At 45.1% G+C, this 19,374-nt stretch overlaps 2 protein-coding genes and 1 long non-coding RNA gene across 3 annotated transcripts in view; 1 reads left to right on the top strand and 2 right to left on the bottom strand.

The window, feature by feature from the left end:
* Positions 1–3,960: 3,960 nt before the first annotated feature.
* On the bottom strand, positions 3,961–7,974 carry LOC135376104 (uncharacterized). The gene has a single exon (XM_064608678.1). The coding sequence runs from the start codon at positions 7,972–7,974 to the stop codon at positions 3,961–3,963; it is 4,014 nt and encodes a 1,337-aa protein (XP_064464748.1).
* Positions 7,975–17,375: 9,401 nt separating this feature from the next.
* Positions 17,376–19,374, bottom strand: part of LOC135376108 (uncharacterized) — a 114,499-nt gene continuing 112,500 nt past the window's right edge. The window contains exon 5 of the transcript XR_010417546.1: positions 17,376–17,395. The gene's annotated coding sequence lies outside the window, so the exon portion shown is untranslated. The remainder of the gene's footprint in view (positions 17,396–19,374) is intronic.
* LOC135376103 (uncharacterized) lies at positions 17,717–19,026 on the top strand. The gene is made up of 3 exons (XR_010417542.1): positions 17,717–17,812; positions 18,579–18,626; positions 18,696–19,026. It is a non-coding gene; the product is annotated as an uncharacterized LOC135376103 (long non-coding RNA).

Below are 19,374 nucleotides of genomic sequence, written 5' to 3'. Positions count from 1 at the left end.
AAACTATTTCGTAGAAATTATTCATTTTACCGCTGTTGGTCATCATGTACGATGAGCTTCTAAATATAAAAAAAAATAATGAAAATCCAAGAGGTCGATGGGACCTCCCTGCCTGAACTGACGTGAAACCGGCCTCAGGTACTTTCTTCAACGTTCTCTTACTTACATTCAACATTCACTCAACATTCTCTTACATTCTCGTTGGATTTTCTACGCTTAGAATCTCGTCGATGGTTGTTGATGCATTTTATTTCTAATTTCTAATCCACTGCCCCGCCGTTTGCAGGACATAAAGGTAACGAGGTTATTTCTCAAGAAGGCTGCGTGCTTGCCTCAACACAAGGTTCAGAATGCACGGTTAACTCGTCTCAATAAGAAACACTCCTGTCAATGATTTCTTCATTAATAATAACGCGTAAATATTGTTACTTTCTCTCGAACGCATTCGATTGAAGTATTTGGATCACGTTTAGCGATCCTTCATTGCATTTCTGTTCAGTAGAAGATTTGTTCGCTTTATGAGCATGTAGTACGATCCGTCGACTAAGCAAATCGCAACCGGGAAGTCCTCGCCCACACGGTGAATGTTATTGAAATATGAACGACATCGATTTCCTTTCGAAGCGTTTCGGACACAATTTGTACAAAGTCTCGTTTGCATCCGCTTCCTACATATCTCCTCATCATTACTGTAGAAGGTCACGTATTGGAAGGACATCCTGTGTTAGATCTGAATGAGAAGCAGTTTGCTTTTAAAGGAAACCGATTGTACACTCCCACTACCGCTGTTCAGATAATTGGCGCAAAAGGGTGCAATGACTGCCACGCGTGCTGTATAGAGAGAGGTCCTACACCGGAAACCTCCGGCTTTGCTGTCTTATTCAAAATTATCCCCACGTTCAATATTGTCGTTATAATAAACTTTGCTGCGTTTACAGCCCAATCTTATAGAAGGCCACAAAACCCGTCCTGTATAAAAATGTAGGCGGCAAGCCACTTGAGCAGCGGGAGCGTCGTTGCTAGGAAACAAGTATCTCGCAACGTAACGTAGGAAATATTCATCCTCTACGATGCTTGATTTCAGCCACAGAAAAGCTGCATCAGAATTGCAAGTGTATATGACCATGCTTGAACGTATCTTGAGTTCGTACTTGAAACATGCATAATATTTTAAATACTTTTTCCGACATTTTAGTATCTACTCCATACTTTTTGCGACAAGTATTTTTTGAGGCATTTAACGTACTTTCTTCGGTACTCAGAATACTTTCCTCGCTCATCGTATGCAGTATACCGCAGTGTTTTCAGATCTACCATAGCAATAAATACGGGCAACCGGAAGTTGCATATATTTTTTGTATTATTATTATTAGTATTAGTATTGTTGTAGTAGTGTATATATATATATTGTATAAGTACTTTCACGTAATCGGTTCCAACAAATGTCAGGGCATGTTCTCATACTGATAATCCCAACCAATGACACGTGCGTCGAAATCTACTCATCCGACTGCTCCCTCTTTCAGGATAAACGGTATTTCCGTTAACGATATTTCTGGAAAGGATGTTTCTGAGAAACGATGTATACACTATTTACACAGAGAGAAGAAAAGAAACGGGCAGGAACGCTTTATTACAATTAACACAAACAAGACCTTCGTGCAGAGCCTGTACCGTTCGTCAGGTCAAAGAGTAGCCATACAACTGGACGTACGTACAAGTAGAGAGGAAGGGAAAGATGGAAATATCTAAGGGAAATAGAAGACCAAAACACAAATGAAGACGCTGTTCTAGCTAGCCGAGGAGGCTGAAAATATAATAAGTAAAGGGAGGAATCAGATCAGCAACTACAACACATGTGTCACAGACCTACATAGGACAGGGGAAAATTTACAGCGCAGACAGCCGAAAAACGCAAGGCGATCCTCCAGATCCTCCCTCTCCAGGCAGCACAATGCACTGAAAGTCGAGTGCAGTGGGGGTGGACGGTATGTGTCTTCTCGTCACGGGTCTGTTCAAGACCTTCCACCTACCTGTCCACACCCACTGCACTCGACATTCAGTACCTACATTGTGCTGCCTGGGTCCAGGGTTTCGGGGAAGGCACAAGGTCGCTCTGCGGTCTCCGGCCGGCAGCGCTGTCGGACCCCCCTCCTTCAACAGGTTACATCCCATTTCGCCTATTCCCATTTTGCCTAACCCGGATTATCGGATTAAAAGGCGGGAGGGGTAACAGCCGTTAGGCGAAATGGGACTGCCGTGCAATCTCATTAGGCAAAACCGGACTGTCGGCAAGTGGGCTTTACTTACACGCTCCGACCCGATGATGACGTGTGCAAGAAATGAATGTGCTCGTCGGAAAACTACCTTACGTCGTCCGAAACAAAGACCCCTTACATTTGCAAATATAAGGTGTAAATATAATGTACAAATACAACAAAAACATTTTACAAACATTTTACATAGTGACTCGTGATGGACAGCATGACGAATGAAACAAGGCTTCGAGCCATGTTCAGTGTCACCTGAGCGATGTTAAATATGGAAACTGGTGTCACTATAGTCGTGTTTAATTTAACTCTTTTTTTTCTTTCGTGTTAGCGCCGCGAAGCTATGAGCGACGGCGAGGTGGCTATGAGCGAGATGTGGCTATGTGGAGATGAGAGGTGGCTATGAGCGAGATGTGGCTATGTGGAGATGAGAGGTGACTATGAGCGACGTACAGATGAGAACAGATGGAGAGAGGACAGCAGGAAGGAGTGGAGGGATAGGGGGTTAATATGCGTCTTGGGCAGACTTCAGGGGGAACTGTGCCGGTATTCGTCCCGAAAGTATTCGGAAAACCCAGGGAAAACCTCAGACAGCACAACCGGTGGCAGGATTCGAACCCACCGCCTCCCAGCTAGCACGACACCACCGAGCGAGACGCCTTAACCTACGTTCAACCTAACTACCGTATTTTCCGGTGTATAACGCGCGCGTTTTTCGGTAAAAAGGTGCTCTGAAGAGGGCCTGCCCATTATCTAACGGTGGGAGTTATACACGGAAATATTTCCGACAGGAATTCCTTTTCTGGTCACTGTCGTACAAATTCTAGTCTCCTCCAGGGTGTGCTGTGAATTACTCCCAAATCACTTAGGGTCAGTTGAAAAAGCCGGCGTAGGGCGTTGGAATTAATAAAAAGTTGTGATGCTACTTAAGAATGTCATTGAGCAGTCAATAATTCAGAATGGCGAACGGGACATGATGTCGTACCTCGATGCCGTGGGACATCTAATGCATATTGAGTAGAGCTGCAAATTTGGAAGAATTTTGAAGCGCAGAAAACAAAGCTGCCCTTTTAATTAAAAAAAATGTAAATAAAAACTATGTTTTCACTCTTGCACAGTCTATATTTGTGAACCAACAGATGAGGGAAGAAACCCTAGTGTAATATGAATTATAAATACAGACCTCATGCTTCAGTGAAACCAACAAGGTTGCATGTAAAGTTATATGAAGATCCGAAATTGACTTTTGGCAGAGGACCGCCTTCTTTCTTACGTAACACGGATTAGTAGGCGAAGTGGGACTGTCTGCAGCATACATTAGGCCAAATGGGACCCCCTGCAGTTCGAGGTCAGTGAATCTGCTAAGGGATGGCGAGATAATCCGCTAAGAAGCATTAGGCAAAATGGGAATAGGCGAAATGGGAAGACACGCTTCAACATCCCCTGTAGAGGAAGAGCCAGACGATCGGAGCCAGAGCAAAACGTTTACTGAACAAAAGCCAAAAGAATAATAGTGCACGCCCTCTTAGCTCGGGGATTAGCACGAGCCCAGCTGTTAATCCACCTCTTCCTTAACACTCCCCCGCCCGATGCGTCTCAAATCTAGACCTCAAGAGGATGAAGTAGCTGAATTGGTCTTCTGATGAAGGAACCAGTGACTGTCTTGAGCGTGCACGATCGTCAAAGTCCATCACGTCCGCTCCTGCACCCTTGCTAGCTTCCAAAACATCCTTGGCTGCCGCTGATCCGCCAGTAGTACGAGTTGATGCGGTTGAACGCTGTTGGAGGTTGCATGTCGACTCAGGTTTGCAGATCTAAGCTGTAGCAAGTAGTCCTTGTTCCACTGCCTCCAGTATGCAGTGAGGAGCCTTTCCTTTACTTGCAGCACCTCTAACGGTTCGGCGTCTACGCACGCTGCCTGACGTCTCTTAATTGGCGGCAACGCCGTGAGTCGCTTCCCCAATATCAGATGCGACGGAGACAAAGCTTGGGTGTCGCCAGGATCTTCTGACATTTGTGTCAATGGCCGTGAGTTGACGATCGCTTCGACTTCTGTTAACACGGTCAGCAACTGTTGAAAGTCTAGCTGACTCCGACCTAGTGTTCTTCTGAGAGCATCTTTAACTGAGCGTACCATACGCTCCCAGAAGCCTCCCCACCAGGCGGCACGTTCGGCAATAAACTCCCATGTTATTCGTGCTTGTGTGGCATACTCACGTACCGCTTGGAACTGATTCGCCAGCAAGGCAGGAATCTCTCGAGCGGCTTTCTTAAAGGTTAAGAAGTTATCTGAATAGACCTTCCTTGGCAAACCTCGGCGTGCTACAAAGCGTCTGACGGCCATAAGGAAGGTCCCGAAGGATTGGTCGGAGACGAGCTCAAGATGAATTGCCCTGGTGACTGTGCAAGTAAAAAGAGCCACGTACGCTTTCCGTTGCCCTTCGGCCGTTCTGTAATAAAGTGGCCCCGCAAAATCTACGCCAACGACTTCAAACGCAAGTTGCTGAGTGACCCTATCGGCAGGTAAGGGTGCCTCCTGCTCTGTGCAGGGGCGTGTCTTCAGTCGTCGACAAAAAAGACATTGATAAAGAGCATACTTCACTGACTGACGACCTTTGATTACCCAGAATTCTTCTCTTAACTGGTGCAGAGTTTCCTGTACACCGGCGTGGGACATCCTTAAGTGCTCTCTGAGTATGATAAGCAACGTGAACCAAGCCTCTGACGCTGGCGGCAACAGTATGGGATGCTTGGCTGCTTGTGACTGCTGAGAGCACTGCAGACGACCCTCTAGTCGCAGTAGTCCATCGTTATCCTGGTAATGGCGGAAGTTCTCGAGATGAGAGGACCTTTCTGTAAGTAGCTTTGTCTGAGTAGCCTTGATCCAGTACAGCTCTGATGACGCCATTTCTTCAGTAGAGAGAGGACCTGTTTTCTTGACGTTTGACCGCTTCGAGTTGTGTACGTAGCGCAGTATCCATGCGGTGACTCTAAGAAGTCGATTGGCACTACTGAAACGTTCGGGTGAAAGTAAATGTGTCGTGCAGCTGACCAATGCCACCTGAGCGTCCAAGCATTCCTCGTCTCCTTCAGTATGATCTGGAAATGCTGTGTGCGGCCATAAATCTGGCTGACTCAGCCATCGTGGGCCTTTCCACCAAACTTCACAGTCACGCAGCTCACGCCCCTTAATCCCTCTCGTGAGAAAGTCTGCCGGATTCTCTTCACCAGGACAATGACGCCATCTTTCAGGAGAAGTCAGCTCATGTATCTGGCGCACCCGGTTTGCCACGTAGGTCTTCCATCTGGATGCCGATCCCTTGATCCAATGCAAGGTGATTAAGGAATCTGTCCAACATACATAATCGAACTCTGTCTGCAAAGCAGTGGATACAAAGCGATATAATCTGGCAGCAAGAAGAGCTGCTGTGAGTTCAAGCCTCGGAAGTGTCTGGCGCTTGAGAGGTGAGACTCTGCTTTTGCTAAGTAGAAATGCCATGCCGCGAGAACCGTCGTCGGACAAATGCTCGAGGTAGACTACCGCACCATATGCCCTTGGGCTGGCGTCTGCGAAAATATGCAACTTGCGCAGCCTGTCGACGAATGAGTTGCTAGCTATCTCCCTAGGAACAGATATGTGCTGCAGTTCCGCGACTCCTTTGCACCACTCTCTCCACTCTGCATCGATGTCTGAAGGTAACTGATCATTCCATTGCAATCCTGCCTCCCAAATCTTCTGGAGCATGATCTTGCCCGAAATAGTGAAGGGTCCTAACAGGCCAAATGGGTCGTAAATCCTGGAAATGGTCTGCAGTACATGTCTCTTGACACTCTCCTTTTCCGTCATGGAGTCCAGGACAGACGCAACTGAACATCGTAACTGATCATGTTGAAGATCCCATATGACCCCCAAAACCTTCTTAGTCTGATTCTGTGTAGTCTCCGTTGTAGAGTTCCCCTTTTTAAACATCTCTCGTAGAAGTGCCTCGTCGTTAGTGACCCACTTCTTTATCTTCATGCCGGCCGCTTCGAATATGCTCAGAGTTTCCTCATGAAGTGTCCTGGCATTTCCTGAGGTGCTGACACTGACCACTAAATCGTCCACGTAAAAGGATTGCTCCAAGAGCGTAGCAGTCTGCAAGTAATCCTTCTCTACTTGCTGTAAATGATGCTGAATGGTCGCGGACAGCAGGAACGGACTAGATCGTGCTCCGAATGGCACTTGTGTCATGCGCCATGTCTCAATAGACGGTAGAGGCTGTCCTGCGATCGGCGTCGAAGTGTACCATAAGAAGCGCAGAGCGTCTGTATCCTGTTTGTGAAGTGCAATCTGCAAGAAAGCTTTCTCGATGTCTGCCACCATGCCTATGCGATGCATTCGAAACCTTAAGAGCAGAGAAAGGATGTCAGAGTTCAAGTTTGGACCGGCGTGCAGAACTTGGTTCAGGGATAGAAAACCCGGAGCACTCGATGAGGCGTCGAATACAATTCTAACCTTGGTAGTCTCCCTCTCGCGTCTGATAACTGCATGATGTGGCATGTAATATTCCGGGGCAGCAACAGGTGTTGGTGATGCTGCATCAATACGCTCGGCATGACCGTTAATGAGATACTGTCGTATCACCTGATCGTATTCGTTCATGACCTCTTGATCTCTCAAAAGAGTACGGGTGGCGCTGCGTAAACGCTGCTCCGCTACAGCCTTGTTGTTTCCCAGTCGTGAGACGAGGTCTTCATTCCACGGCAGGCGCACTGTATAACGACCATCTTCAAATCTGGTTGTGTCCTGAAACCTCTGGAAAACTTCATGCTTCTTGCCCTCCGACTCTTCACTGTCAACAATACCAAGGTGCTCTAACTCCCAGAAAGGCTGCAGCGCATTGGAGACCTCGTCGTGGTTAACGCTGGACACTTGCACATGTAGAGCGTTAGACTCGTAACCTGATTGCTTTCCCGTAGGGCCTTGTAGAGTCCATCCGAAAATGGTTTCCATACCGATGAGATTGTCACGAACTCGTACTTGTCTCCCTGCTACAACGGACCCATAGAAATCTGCTCCTACAAGTATCAGTATTTCAGGTGACGCGTCAGCGAACGTAGCTTCATCTGCTAAAGACATTCCCTCGGACTTCAGCTGAGCAAGAGATTTCCGGACAATATTAGGAAGATTGCCGATGCAGATTTCTGGTATCTCAAGAGCTTCAATGCAAACTTCCTCGGAAGTATACTGCGACCGAAGCCTGACTTTCACTCTACGATGCAACGATTCGGTTCCGGCCTTGCCTACCGTATTGATGACCAAATGCTCTTTCCCAACAGTCGGTAATTGCAACTTCTTGGACAGTGCTCGCTTAACGAAACTTCTTTGACTTCCCCCATCTATGAGGATACGGACGCACTTCTCCTTTCCTCCGGCCGCGCAAACGACTACTTGCGCAGTCTGCAGCAGGACTATGTCCTGTTGCAAACCTGTACGTTGCCACGTGCCACTTGCGAGTACCGTCCCTCCATACCTTGGTACTGTACTCTTCTGCTTGCACAGCACAGTTAAGTGTCGTCCATTACATTTTCTGCATTTGAGGCTACGAAATGATCGGCAGACCTTTGCTGTATGATACTGTTTGCCGCATCGGAAGCATCTGTGGCTGCTACGAAGCCTTTCTTCCAACTCTGCCACATTTGCTTGTAAGTTGCAATTCAGCATCTCGTGATCATTCCCGCAAATCGCGTCTTTGTTAAGGAAGCTGTTGTGCACACATTGCCCGCGTCTTTTTTTCTCTCTTTCTCTCTAATATAACATGCTGTGTTTCATCCTTCTCTTCTTTTTCTTCTTGTAATAAATATATCCCCCCCCCCCCGTACGTGTTAATTGCGTATTCTGCGAATCCATCCAGCACGCAACGGTTTCTACGCTCTGTATAATCTGAATCCCTGTCTCGTTCATGTCCGTAACTTTGTCATTTGAATTACGGTAGGTGTCGAATTCTGCTTTAGTTTTTATATTTCGCGTGCACATGTGGTTGTGAACGCGTGGTTGTCAAGGAAATAACGCAGCTCTCGTGAAGGACGCTCTCGGCCAGCAACTAGTTTGTGGAAATATAATCTCTCGCAGCCTTGACACTCTAAATGAGAGAACTGATGTTCTGTGGCTGGAATCGTACACTCTAAATGACAGTGAAAGCTACTGTCGCATTCGCACCATCTCTTGTCAGCGGTTACACAGTTGCTACAACGAACACGTACTGAAGGTCTGTTCCGGGAAATGAATGCCACGTACAACCCATGTAACACATGCGCTAGTATAGTCTAAAAATGGGCTAACTGGAGACTTTAGGGATACGGATAAATTTAGACGTATATAGAAGCTGTCCATAACGTTATACTGTTATTTAGACGTCTAAGAAGGGGTGGTCTACGAGACATGGCGTAGATGTTTCGCAGTAAACGTCTACCGTTAGACGTCTAAAAGCATGTCACATGTTGACCACATTTAGACTTGCATGACAAATTTATGCAAAGGGAGCAATAACACAGCGTTGCCTCTGTGCTCTGCGAAAAATTGTCAAAGCATTTTGTTTTTGTTGCTGTCATGATAGAGCGACAACAGACCGTGTGCATTTTGCAACCGTGAGGTTCAATGTGATTAAATTCAATTACGTAAATAACGGATCAAATACGTAAACGGATAAATTACGGATCAAATACGTAAAAGGCTCCCATAACATAACATTGGTCAGTCTCGACGCGTGCATATTCTACATAAACTGATACGCTCCCCAACATGTGAAATACATAACGGGCTCTCCTGACTTAACCTTCGTCAATCCCGAGGGTGCATATTCTACATGAACTGACCCACTCCGTAACGCATCAGATTCGTAAAAGGTTCCCCTAAAATAACCTAGGTCAGTCTCGACGGGTGGATATTCTACATAAGCTGATACACTTCCCAAAGTGTGAAATACATAACAGGCTCTCCTGACCTGACCTTGGTCAATCCCGAGGGGTGCATATTCTACATGAACTGACCGGTGCGCAACGCATCAAATACGTAAAAGGCTCCCATAACATAACATTGGTCAGTCTCGACGCGTGCATATTCTACATAAACTGATACGCTCCCCAGCATGTGAAATACATAACGGGCTCTCCTGACTTAACCTTCGTCAATCCCGAGGGTGCATATTCTACATGAACTGACCCACTCCGTAACGCATCAGATTCGTAAAAGGTTCCCCTAAAATAACCTAGGTCAGTCTCGACGGGTGGATGTTCTACATAAGCTGATACACTTCCCAAAGTGTGAAATACATAACAGGCTCTCCTGACCTGACCTTGGTCAATCCCGAGGGGTGCATATTCTACATGAACTGACCGGTGCGCAACGCATCAAATACGTAAAAGGCTCCCATAACATAACATTGGTCAGTCTCGACGCGTGCATATTCTACATAAACTGATGCGCTCCCCAACATGTGAAATACATAACGGGCTCTCCTGACTTAACCTTCGTCAATCCCGAGGGTGCATATTCTACATGAACTGACCCACTCCGTAACGCATCAGATTCGTAAAAGGTTCCCCTAAAATAACCTAGGTCAGTCTCGACGGGTGGATATTCTACATAAGCTGATACACTTCCCAAAGTGTGAAATACATAACAGGCTCTCCTGACCTGACCTTGGTCAATCCCGAGGGGTGCATATTCTACATGAACTGACCGGTGCGCAACGCATCAAATACGTAAAAGGCTCCCATAACATAACATTGGTCAGTCTCGACGCGTGCATATTCTACATAAACTGATGCGCTCCCCAACATGTGAAATACATAACGGGCTCTCCTGACTTAACCTTCGTCAATCCCGAGGGTGCATATTCTACATGAACTGACCCACTCCGTAACGCATCAGATTCGTAAAAGGTTCCCCTAAAATAACCTAGGTCAGTCTCGACGGGTGGATATTCTACATAAGCTGATACACTTCCCAAAGTGTGAAATACATAACAGGCTCTCCTGACCTGACCTTGGTCAATCCCGAGGGGTGCATATTCTACATGAACTGACCGGTGCGCAACGCATCAAATACGTAAAAGGCTCCCATAACATAACATTGGTCAGTCTCGACGCGTGCATATTCTACATAAACTGATGCGCTCCCCAACATGTGAAATACATAACGGGCTCTCCTGACTTAACGTTCGTCAATCCCGAGGGTGCATATTCTACATGAACTGACCCACTCCGTAACGCATCAGATTCGTAAAAGGTTCCCCTAAAATAACCTAGGTCAGTCTCGACGGGTGGATATTCTACATAAGCTGATACACTTCCCAAAGTGTGAAATACATAACAGGCTCTCCTGACCTGACCTTGGTCAATCCCGAGGGGTGCATATTCTACATGAACTGACCGGTGCGCAACGCATCAAATACGTAAAAGGCTCCCATAACATAACATTGGTCAGTCTCGACGCGTGCATATTCTACATAAACTGATACGTTCCCCAATATGTGAAATACATAACGGGCTCTCCTGACTTAACCTTGGTCAATCCCGAGAAGTGCATATTCTACATGAACTGACCGGTGCGCAACGCATCAAATACGTAAAAGGCTCCCATAACATAACATTGGTCAGTCTCGACGCGTGCATATTCTACATAAACTGATACGTTCCCCAGTATGTGAAATACATAACGGGCTCTCCTGACTTAACCTTGGTCAATCCCGAGAAGTGCATATTCTACATGAACTGACCGGTGCGCAACGCATCAAATACGTAAAAGGCTCCCATAACATAACATTGGTCAGTCTCGACGCGTGCATATTCTACATAAACTGATACGTTCCCCAGTATGTGAAATACATAACGGGCTCTCCTGACTCAACCTTGGTCAATCCCGAGAAGTGCATATTCTACATGAACTGACCGGTGCGCAACGCATCAAATACGTAAAAGGCTCCCATAACATAACATTGGTCAGTCTCGACGCGTGCATATTCTACATAAACTGATACGTTCCCCAGTATGTGAAATACATAACGGGCTCTCCTGACTTAACCTTGGTCAATCCCGAGAAGTGCATATTCTACATGAACTGACCGGTGCGCAACGCATCAAATACGTAAAAGTCTCCCATAACATAACATTGGTCAGTCTCGACGCGTGCATATTCTACATAAACTGATACGTTCCCCAATATGTGAAATACATAACGGGCTCTCCTGACTTAACCTTGGTCAATCCCGAGAAGTGCATATTCTACATGAACTGACCGGTGCGCAACGCATCAAATACGTAAAAGTCTCCCATAACATAACATTGGTCAGTCTCGACGCGTGCATATTCTACATAAACTGATACGTTCCCCAATATGTGAAATACATAACGGGCTCTCCTGACTTAACCTTGGTCAATCCCGAGAAGTGCATATTCTACATGAACTGACCGGTGCGCAACGCATCAAATACGTAAAAGTCTCCCATAACATAACATTGGTCAGTCTCGACGCGTGCATATTCTACATAAACTGATACGTTCCCCAATATGTGAAATACATAACGGGCTCTCCTGACTTAACCTTGGTCAATCCCGAGAAGTGCATATTCTACATGAACTGACCGGTGCGCAACGCATCAAATACGTAAAAGTCTCCCATAACATAACATTGGTCAGTCTCGACGCGTGCATATTCTACATAAACTGATACGTTCCCCAATATGTGAAATACATAACGGGCTCTCCTGACTTAACCTTGGTCAATCCCGAGAAGTGCATATTCTACATGAACTGACCGGTGCGCAACGCATCAAATACGTAAAAGTCTCCCATAACATAACATTGGTCAGTCTCGACGCGTGCATATTCTACATAAACTGATACGTTCCCCAATATGTGAAATACATAACGGGCTCTCCTGACTTAACCTTGGTCAATCCCGAGAAGTGCATATTCTACATGAACTGACCGGTGCGCAACGCATCAAATACGTAAAAGTCTCCCATAACATAACATTGGTCAGTCTCGACGCGTGCATATTCTACATAAACTGATACGTTCCCCAATATGTGAAATACATAACGGGCTCTCCTGACTTAACCTTGGTCAATCCCGAGAAGTGCATATTCTACATGAACTGACCGGTGCGCAACGCATCAAATACGTAAAAGTCTCCCATAACATAACATTGGTCAGTCTCGACGCGTGCATATTCTACATAAACTGATACGTTCCCCAATATGTGAAATACATAACGGGCTCTCCTGACTTAACCTTGGTCAATCCCGAGAAGTGCATATTCTACATGAACTGACCGGTGCGCAACGCATCAAATACGTAAAAGTCTCCCATAACATAACATTGGTCAGTCTCGACGCGTGCATATTCTACATAAACTGATACGTTCCCCAATATGTGAAATACATAACGGGCTCTCCTGACTTAACCTTGGTCAATCCCGAGAAGTGCATATTCTACATGAACTGACCGGTGCGCAACGCATCAAATACGTAAAAGTCTCCCATAACATAACATTGGTCAGTCTCGACGCGTGCATATTCTACATAAACTGATACGTTCCCCAATATGTGAAATACATAACGGGCTCTCCTGACTTAACCTTGGTCAATCCCGAGAAGTGCATATTCTACATGAACTGACCGGTGCGCAACGCATCAAATACGTAAAAGTCTCCCATAACATAACATTGGTCAGTCTCGACGCGTGCATATTCTACATAAACTGATACGTTCCCCAATATGTGAAATACATAACGGGCTCTCCTGACTTAACCTTGGTCAATCCCGAGAAGTGCATATTCTACATGAACTGACCGGTGCGCAACGCATCAAATACGTAAAAGTCTCCCATAACATAACATTGGTCAGTCTCGACGCGTGCATATTCTACATAAACTGATACGTTCCCCAATATGTGAAATACATAACGGGCTCTCCTGACTTAACCTTGGTCAATCCCGAGAAGTGCATATTCTACATGAACTGACCGGTGCGCAACGCATCAAATACGTAAAAGGCTCCCATAACATAACATTGGTCAGTCTCGACGCGTGCATATTCTACATAAACTGATACGTTCCCCAATATGTGAAATACATAACGGGCTCTCCTGACTTAACCTTGGTCAATCCCGAGAAGTGCATATTCTACATGAACTGACCGGTGCGCAACGCATCAAATACGTAAAAGGCTCCCATAACATAACATTGGTCAGTCTCGACGCGTGCATATTCTACATAAACTGATACGTTCCCCAATATGTGAAATACATAACGGGCTCTCCTGACTTAACCTTGGTCAATCCCGAGAAGTGCATATTCTACATGAACTGACCGGTGCGCAACGCATCAAATACGTAAAAGGCTCCCATAACATAACATTGGTCAGTCTCGACGCGTGCATATTCTACATAAACTGATACGTTCCCCAATATGTGAAATACATAACGGGCTCTCCTGACTTAACCTTGGTCAATCCCGAGAAGTGCATATTCTACATGAACTGACCGGTGCGCAACGCATCAAATACGTAAAAGGCTCCCATAACATAACATTGGTCAGTCTCGACGCGTGCATATTCTACATAAACTGATACGTTCCCCAATATGTGAAATACATAACGGGCTCTCCTGACTTAACCTTGGTCAATCCCGAGAAGTGCATATTCTACATGAACTGACCGGTGCGCAACGCATCAAATACGTAAAAGGCTCCCATAACATAACATTGGTCAGTCTCGACGCGTGCATATTCTACATAAACTGATACGTTCCCCAATATGTGAAATACATAACGGGCTCTCCTGACTTAACCTTGGTCAATCCCGAGAAGTGCATATTCTACATGAACTGACCGGTGCGCAACGCATCAAATACGTAAAAGGCTCCCATAACATAACATTGGTCAGTCTCGACGCGTGCATATTCTACATAAACTGATACGCTCCCCAACATGTGAAATACATAACGGGCTCTCCTGACTTAACCTTGGTCAATCCCGAGAAGTGCATATTCTACATGAACTGACCGGTGCGCAACGCATCAAATACGTAAAAGGCTCCCATAACATAACATTGGTCAGTCTCGACGCGTGCATATTCTACATAAACTGATACGCTCCCCAACATGTGAAATACATAACGGGCTCTCCTGACTTAACCTTGGTCAATCCCGAGAAGTGCATATTCTACATGAACTGACCGGTGCGCAACGCATCAAATACGTAAAAGGCTCCCATAACATAACATTGGTCAGTCTCGACGCGTGCATATTCTACATAAACTGATACGCTCCCCAACATGTGAAATACATAACGGGCTCTCCTGACTTAACCTTGGTCAATCCCGAGAAGTGCATATTCTACATGAACTGACCGGTGCGCAACGCATCAAATACGTAAAAGGCTCCCATAACATAACATTGGTCAGTCTCGACGCGTGCATATTCTACATAAACTGATACGCTCCCCAATATGTGAAATACATAACGGGCTCTCCTGACTTAACCTTGGTCAATCCCGAGAAGTGCATATTCTACATGAACTGACCGGTGCGCAACGCATCAAATACGTAAAAGGCTCCCATAACATAACATTGGTCAGTCTCGACGCGTGCATATTCTACATAAACTGATACGTTCCCCAATATGTGAAATACATAACGGGCTCTCCTGACTTAACCTTGGTCAATCCCGAGAAGTGCATATTCTACATGAACTGACCGGTGCGCAACGCATCAAATACGTAAAAGGCTCCCATAACATAACATTGGTCAGTCTCGACGCGTGCATATTCTACATAAACTGATACGTTCCCCAATATGTGAAATACATAACGGGCTCTCCTGACTTAACCTTGGTCAATCCCGAGAAGTGCATATTCTACATGAACTGACCGGTGCGCAACGCATCAAATACGTAAAAGGCTCCCATAACATAACATTGGTCGGTCTCGACGGGTGCATATTCTACATAAACTGATACGCTCCCCAACATGTGAAATGCATAGCAGGCTCTCCTGACTTAACGTTAGTCAACCCCGAGGGGTGCATATTCTACATGAACTGACCCACTCCCTAACGTGTCAAATATGTAAGAGGCTTGGATTGATCCGTCTTAAATATTTTTATTATTGGCCAGTGCAATAAATAAAGCAGCTGGAAAACAAGAAGCAAGTAAAACGGCGACCTTATGTTCGCCTTGAAAGTTACGAGCGTAAGCGTTTGTCCAGTGAGCTTTTGTCTGTGTTCAGGGAGATACACCGTATTAGCGTTGCAGTCCCTTGAGAAAGTTGCATGATTTCAGGGAAGGAATCTGACCAAAACGCATTGTGTCGCCAAAGTAGTTGTTCTTAGGCCAAACACCACAGCGCGTTGTCCTCTCCTCTAGCATTGCATGATCGCTCATCGCAATTATGCTCCCACATTTGACCCAAACCTGCAAACGATAAACTCTCAATTTAAAATTATCCCAGCATCGTGTTCCAAGTTGATATGTTATTCGTCGTTGCACCACAAGGGAGACGTGAATTTTTCTCCCTACACTCTTAGAAAAATGGGTGGATCAGTTACACCTGTTAATGGTTGTCACTATATGTTGTGACTAAAAGGTTGTAAAGTTCTTGCTGCTACCTCACTCTCAAAACAGAACTTCCACGCGTAGCACGTTTTCCCGCTTCTTATTCGTCAGTCACGGGGGCCTACGCCTTTCTGTTGTAATTTAGATAAATGATTATTTCATTTACCACCACTTTTTGCACCCTTTATTAGACGCCATGTTGACGTCGGTGTCAACTATAGAAGTTACCCCCTTTTCACACCCTTCTTTCTTTCTTCTCCCTGATTTGAATGGGGAATGCATCGGAAAGTACAACAACAGGAAACAAGCAGTTATGAGGTTATCACATAGTTGTGCACGGCGTCGCTTCGTAGTTACACTTTGTCATCCTCGTTTCTTTCTACTTCTTCTTCTCCTTGGAATAGGTAGTAAGCAACACGCGTGCTTTTTTTTCTGTCTAATGTAACATGTTGTGTTCACGTGGCTGTGTGTCATCCTTCCTTTTTTTTTTTGTTCTAATAAATACATCCCAGTGTACGTGTTAATTGCGCATTCTGCGAATCCATTCACCACACAACAGTTTCTACGCTCTGTATAATCTGAATCCCTATCTCGGTCATGGCCATAATCTTAATTACGGTTGACGTCGAATTTTGTTTTAGTTATCCCAGGTGCACATGTGGCTGTGAACGCGTGCTTGCAAAGGAAATTCCATGTACAAGGTACTTACTGGAAAGTCAATTCTCGTCGAAGACTTTTCAGAAATCTCATTAAAAACTTACTGGAAGGGCTTACGAACAGAGATTTATGAAGGACAAAAGAAGCACGTACACCTGTATGGAGTGTCCTATAAAAGCCAGGCAGTTTCTGTAGTCTACACACATCTGAAATATCCTCTCTATACAGGTAAGCACTTCCTTGAGAGATAACCGCTCTTTATTACTTCCTGTACTTGACTAGCATGGTTGTCTGTTTGCAGAGCTTTGCGTTGACTATTATGTGGTGCAATGCAATTGAATATATCTAATGTATTTGGGCCTTAGAAATAAGAGGAGCGTACAACATCTTATTTCAAACCTTTTCGAACAAACAGTGTTTATGGAAGCCGGATGCTAGAAAGCTATGGTATCAGATTGTGGTATATGTTGCCATCCCATTTAAAATACGGCAAGCATTTTGTGCGCAGTTTACGTCGCTATGTGATGAACACCTCAACCATTATGTCATCTTCTTAATTATTTTGCTGTAAGATTGTAGTGTAAGAGTATGTGGGTAATACTTTCCATGTTGTTTCACTGCTTTTCAGTGTCTTTGTATGCGGCTCTGAACTATAATGTTATTGAGGATGAGCTCTGGGAGTCAATACTAGCATGTGCTAATGACACCCATAATTCCATCCCTAAGCCTTGTATATAGTAATGTTAATTCAATAAACAAACAATAATCACTTCATAACCACGGCTCCTTTGGCACAGTTCTAACCATACGACGTTTGTGGTATCATAAGACGTCGGTCTGTTCCTCCCTTAAAATATCTCGACTCAAAGATGACTCTGAAAATCGAGGGCGTTGGAAAAAAAAAGACTCCTGTAATAGTATCCATTTATCGTCAGAAAAGCACAACAGCCGAAAAGCGTATTTTCAGCCCGTCAATGTCAAAGTTTTAGACGCCTAACCTTAAATGCGAAACTCGCAACTCATTTTTCACACGAGACAGTTAATGTTCTGAGGCTGGAACACATATATAGAAGGACAAACACATACGTGTTTAATATTTCTTTCATCATTTTTCACTTTCGTTGAAACTACACATGGCTGTATCGGAGGAAGTGAGATTTCTACCAAAACTATTTCTGAGGACTTCAAACAAACAAGTTCTTTTATTCTCTTTCTCCAGGAAACTTTCAACGATCTCTTCGTGGACACAATGACGCCTCTACGTTTCGCTGTTGTCTTCGTCCTCCTCTTTGGTAATACTAATATGGGATCTAATATAGGATACTGTGAAAGTTTGATGAAACCAAAAGCTCCATTTTGAGAGCTGCGGTAGTTTTCAACTGACAATTATTCTACTATAGCCGGAGGAGATGTCCTAGGAAAGCACAAGAACCAGTAATTTATCAAGACCTCCTGCACCCCCCTAACACCCCTCATATGTTCAGTGACACCCCCTAACTTTTTGACCTGTGTATCCCCTACAGGGGGTGCCTTTACGATTTCTGGTTTAGATACATGTCAGTGATGATATGTTATGATAACGTAACTATGATAATGACGTACCCCCACCCACTTTTTCCAACACCCATCCACGCTTGGAATTCTGGGTAAACCACTGAAAAGAACACATGTTGTTGGTAACATTGGCGTGTTCCGAACTTCGGTTTTTGTCCCCGTCTTTTACCCCTAGCGGGTTGCTCCAGGATAATTCAGCTTTAGTTAGGTTGAAACTTGTGGCGAGCCGACTGAAAAACGCCCATATACACCCCCCCCCCCATCTTTTCCTTTTCTTTTTCCTTGAACATGTCCTTCGCCCTAAGACAGCAAAAAGTTTTCTACACGAAGGCTTTCCTCGTCATTCGGTAACACGTTTAGAGAGATGAGGTAGTCACGTGAACAGGTGCGCAGGACGCGTAACAAGCTGTCGAAAGCGCGTGACGCAACAGCTCTCCTGGTGGGATCCAAGTTTGGGGGGAACTTGAGAGTGCGAGAAACTAAAAATTCCCCTTTCTTTTTAAGGTGCATTTGTCGCCAGTGAAGCTGCACCTGAAGGACACGAGCTTGAACGTAAGGACTTTTGGAATTATTAACGATGTCACCGTATAGCCATCATTGTGAGGACGTTTCCCTTTGCAGGTCGTCAACTTGGGGTGGAACTCTGCGCTTGTCTTCCGAGTGTTACCGATTGCCCTACCAAAAGTTGCACAGTGGCGAGCGGGTGTATGAAATGCGCCGATGCCTCGCTATGCCTTTGCATTGATGTCATTTGCCCTGGGAAAAGATGCACAACGGCAAGCAAGTGTAAGACATGCTCCGTCTAAGGATGAACAACATGGTTGACCGGCGTCTCTTAACTACGAAATGATCAATTGCACGTATATGAAATAAGAGACCCTGGTCTTTTCTTTTACTAACATGGTCATAGGTGGCGGGAACTTTTAAGGGCAATAAATTGTACTAAGCAGCAGACATTGCGTTCGTTTATTTCTCTTTCGATTTTCTGTGCGACTGCATTTACATGGGATCCCGTGCGCCTGCACAACTGCACGCCGTGCAGCGATAACAACACGTGCAGTCTGAAAACCCAACTTTACTGCGTAACACTCTCGTCATCAACCATTTTGCCGAACGATACATTTATCGGTTCACAGAAGAGTGGAGACTTTTTCTATGAATTATCGTATACATCCAGATTGTCCCGGAAAAACACGCGCAAATCTCGAAAAAGAACAAATCTACTGGTAAGAGGACAATATCATATTCTGAACAACGATGATCCTGAGCGTAGCAAGGGCCAGTTCTCACTTGGCGACGC

This window comes from Ornithodoros turicata, unplaced genomic scaffold (assembly GCF_037126465.1).
Source record: "Ornithodoros turicata isolate Travis unplaced genomic scaffold, ASM3712646v1 ctg00001033.1, whole genome shotgun sequence".
NCBI classification, from domain to species: Eukaryota; Metazoa; Arthropoda; class Arachnida; order Ixodida; family Argasidae; genus Ornithodoros; species Ornithodoros turicata.
The sequence above is the reverse complement of the archived record's forward strand: the minus strand, read 5'-3'. Positions and strand labels throughout refer to the sequence as shown.

What these genes read in the sequence shown, in the direction of transcription:
- LOC135376104 (XM_064608678.1), bottom strand. Translation starts at nt 7,974, where the DNA reads ATGCTGAATTGCAACTTACAAGCAAATGTGGCAGAGTTGGAAGAAAGG.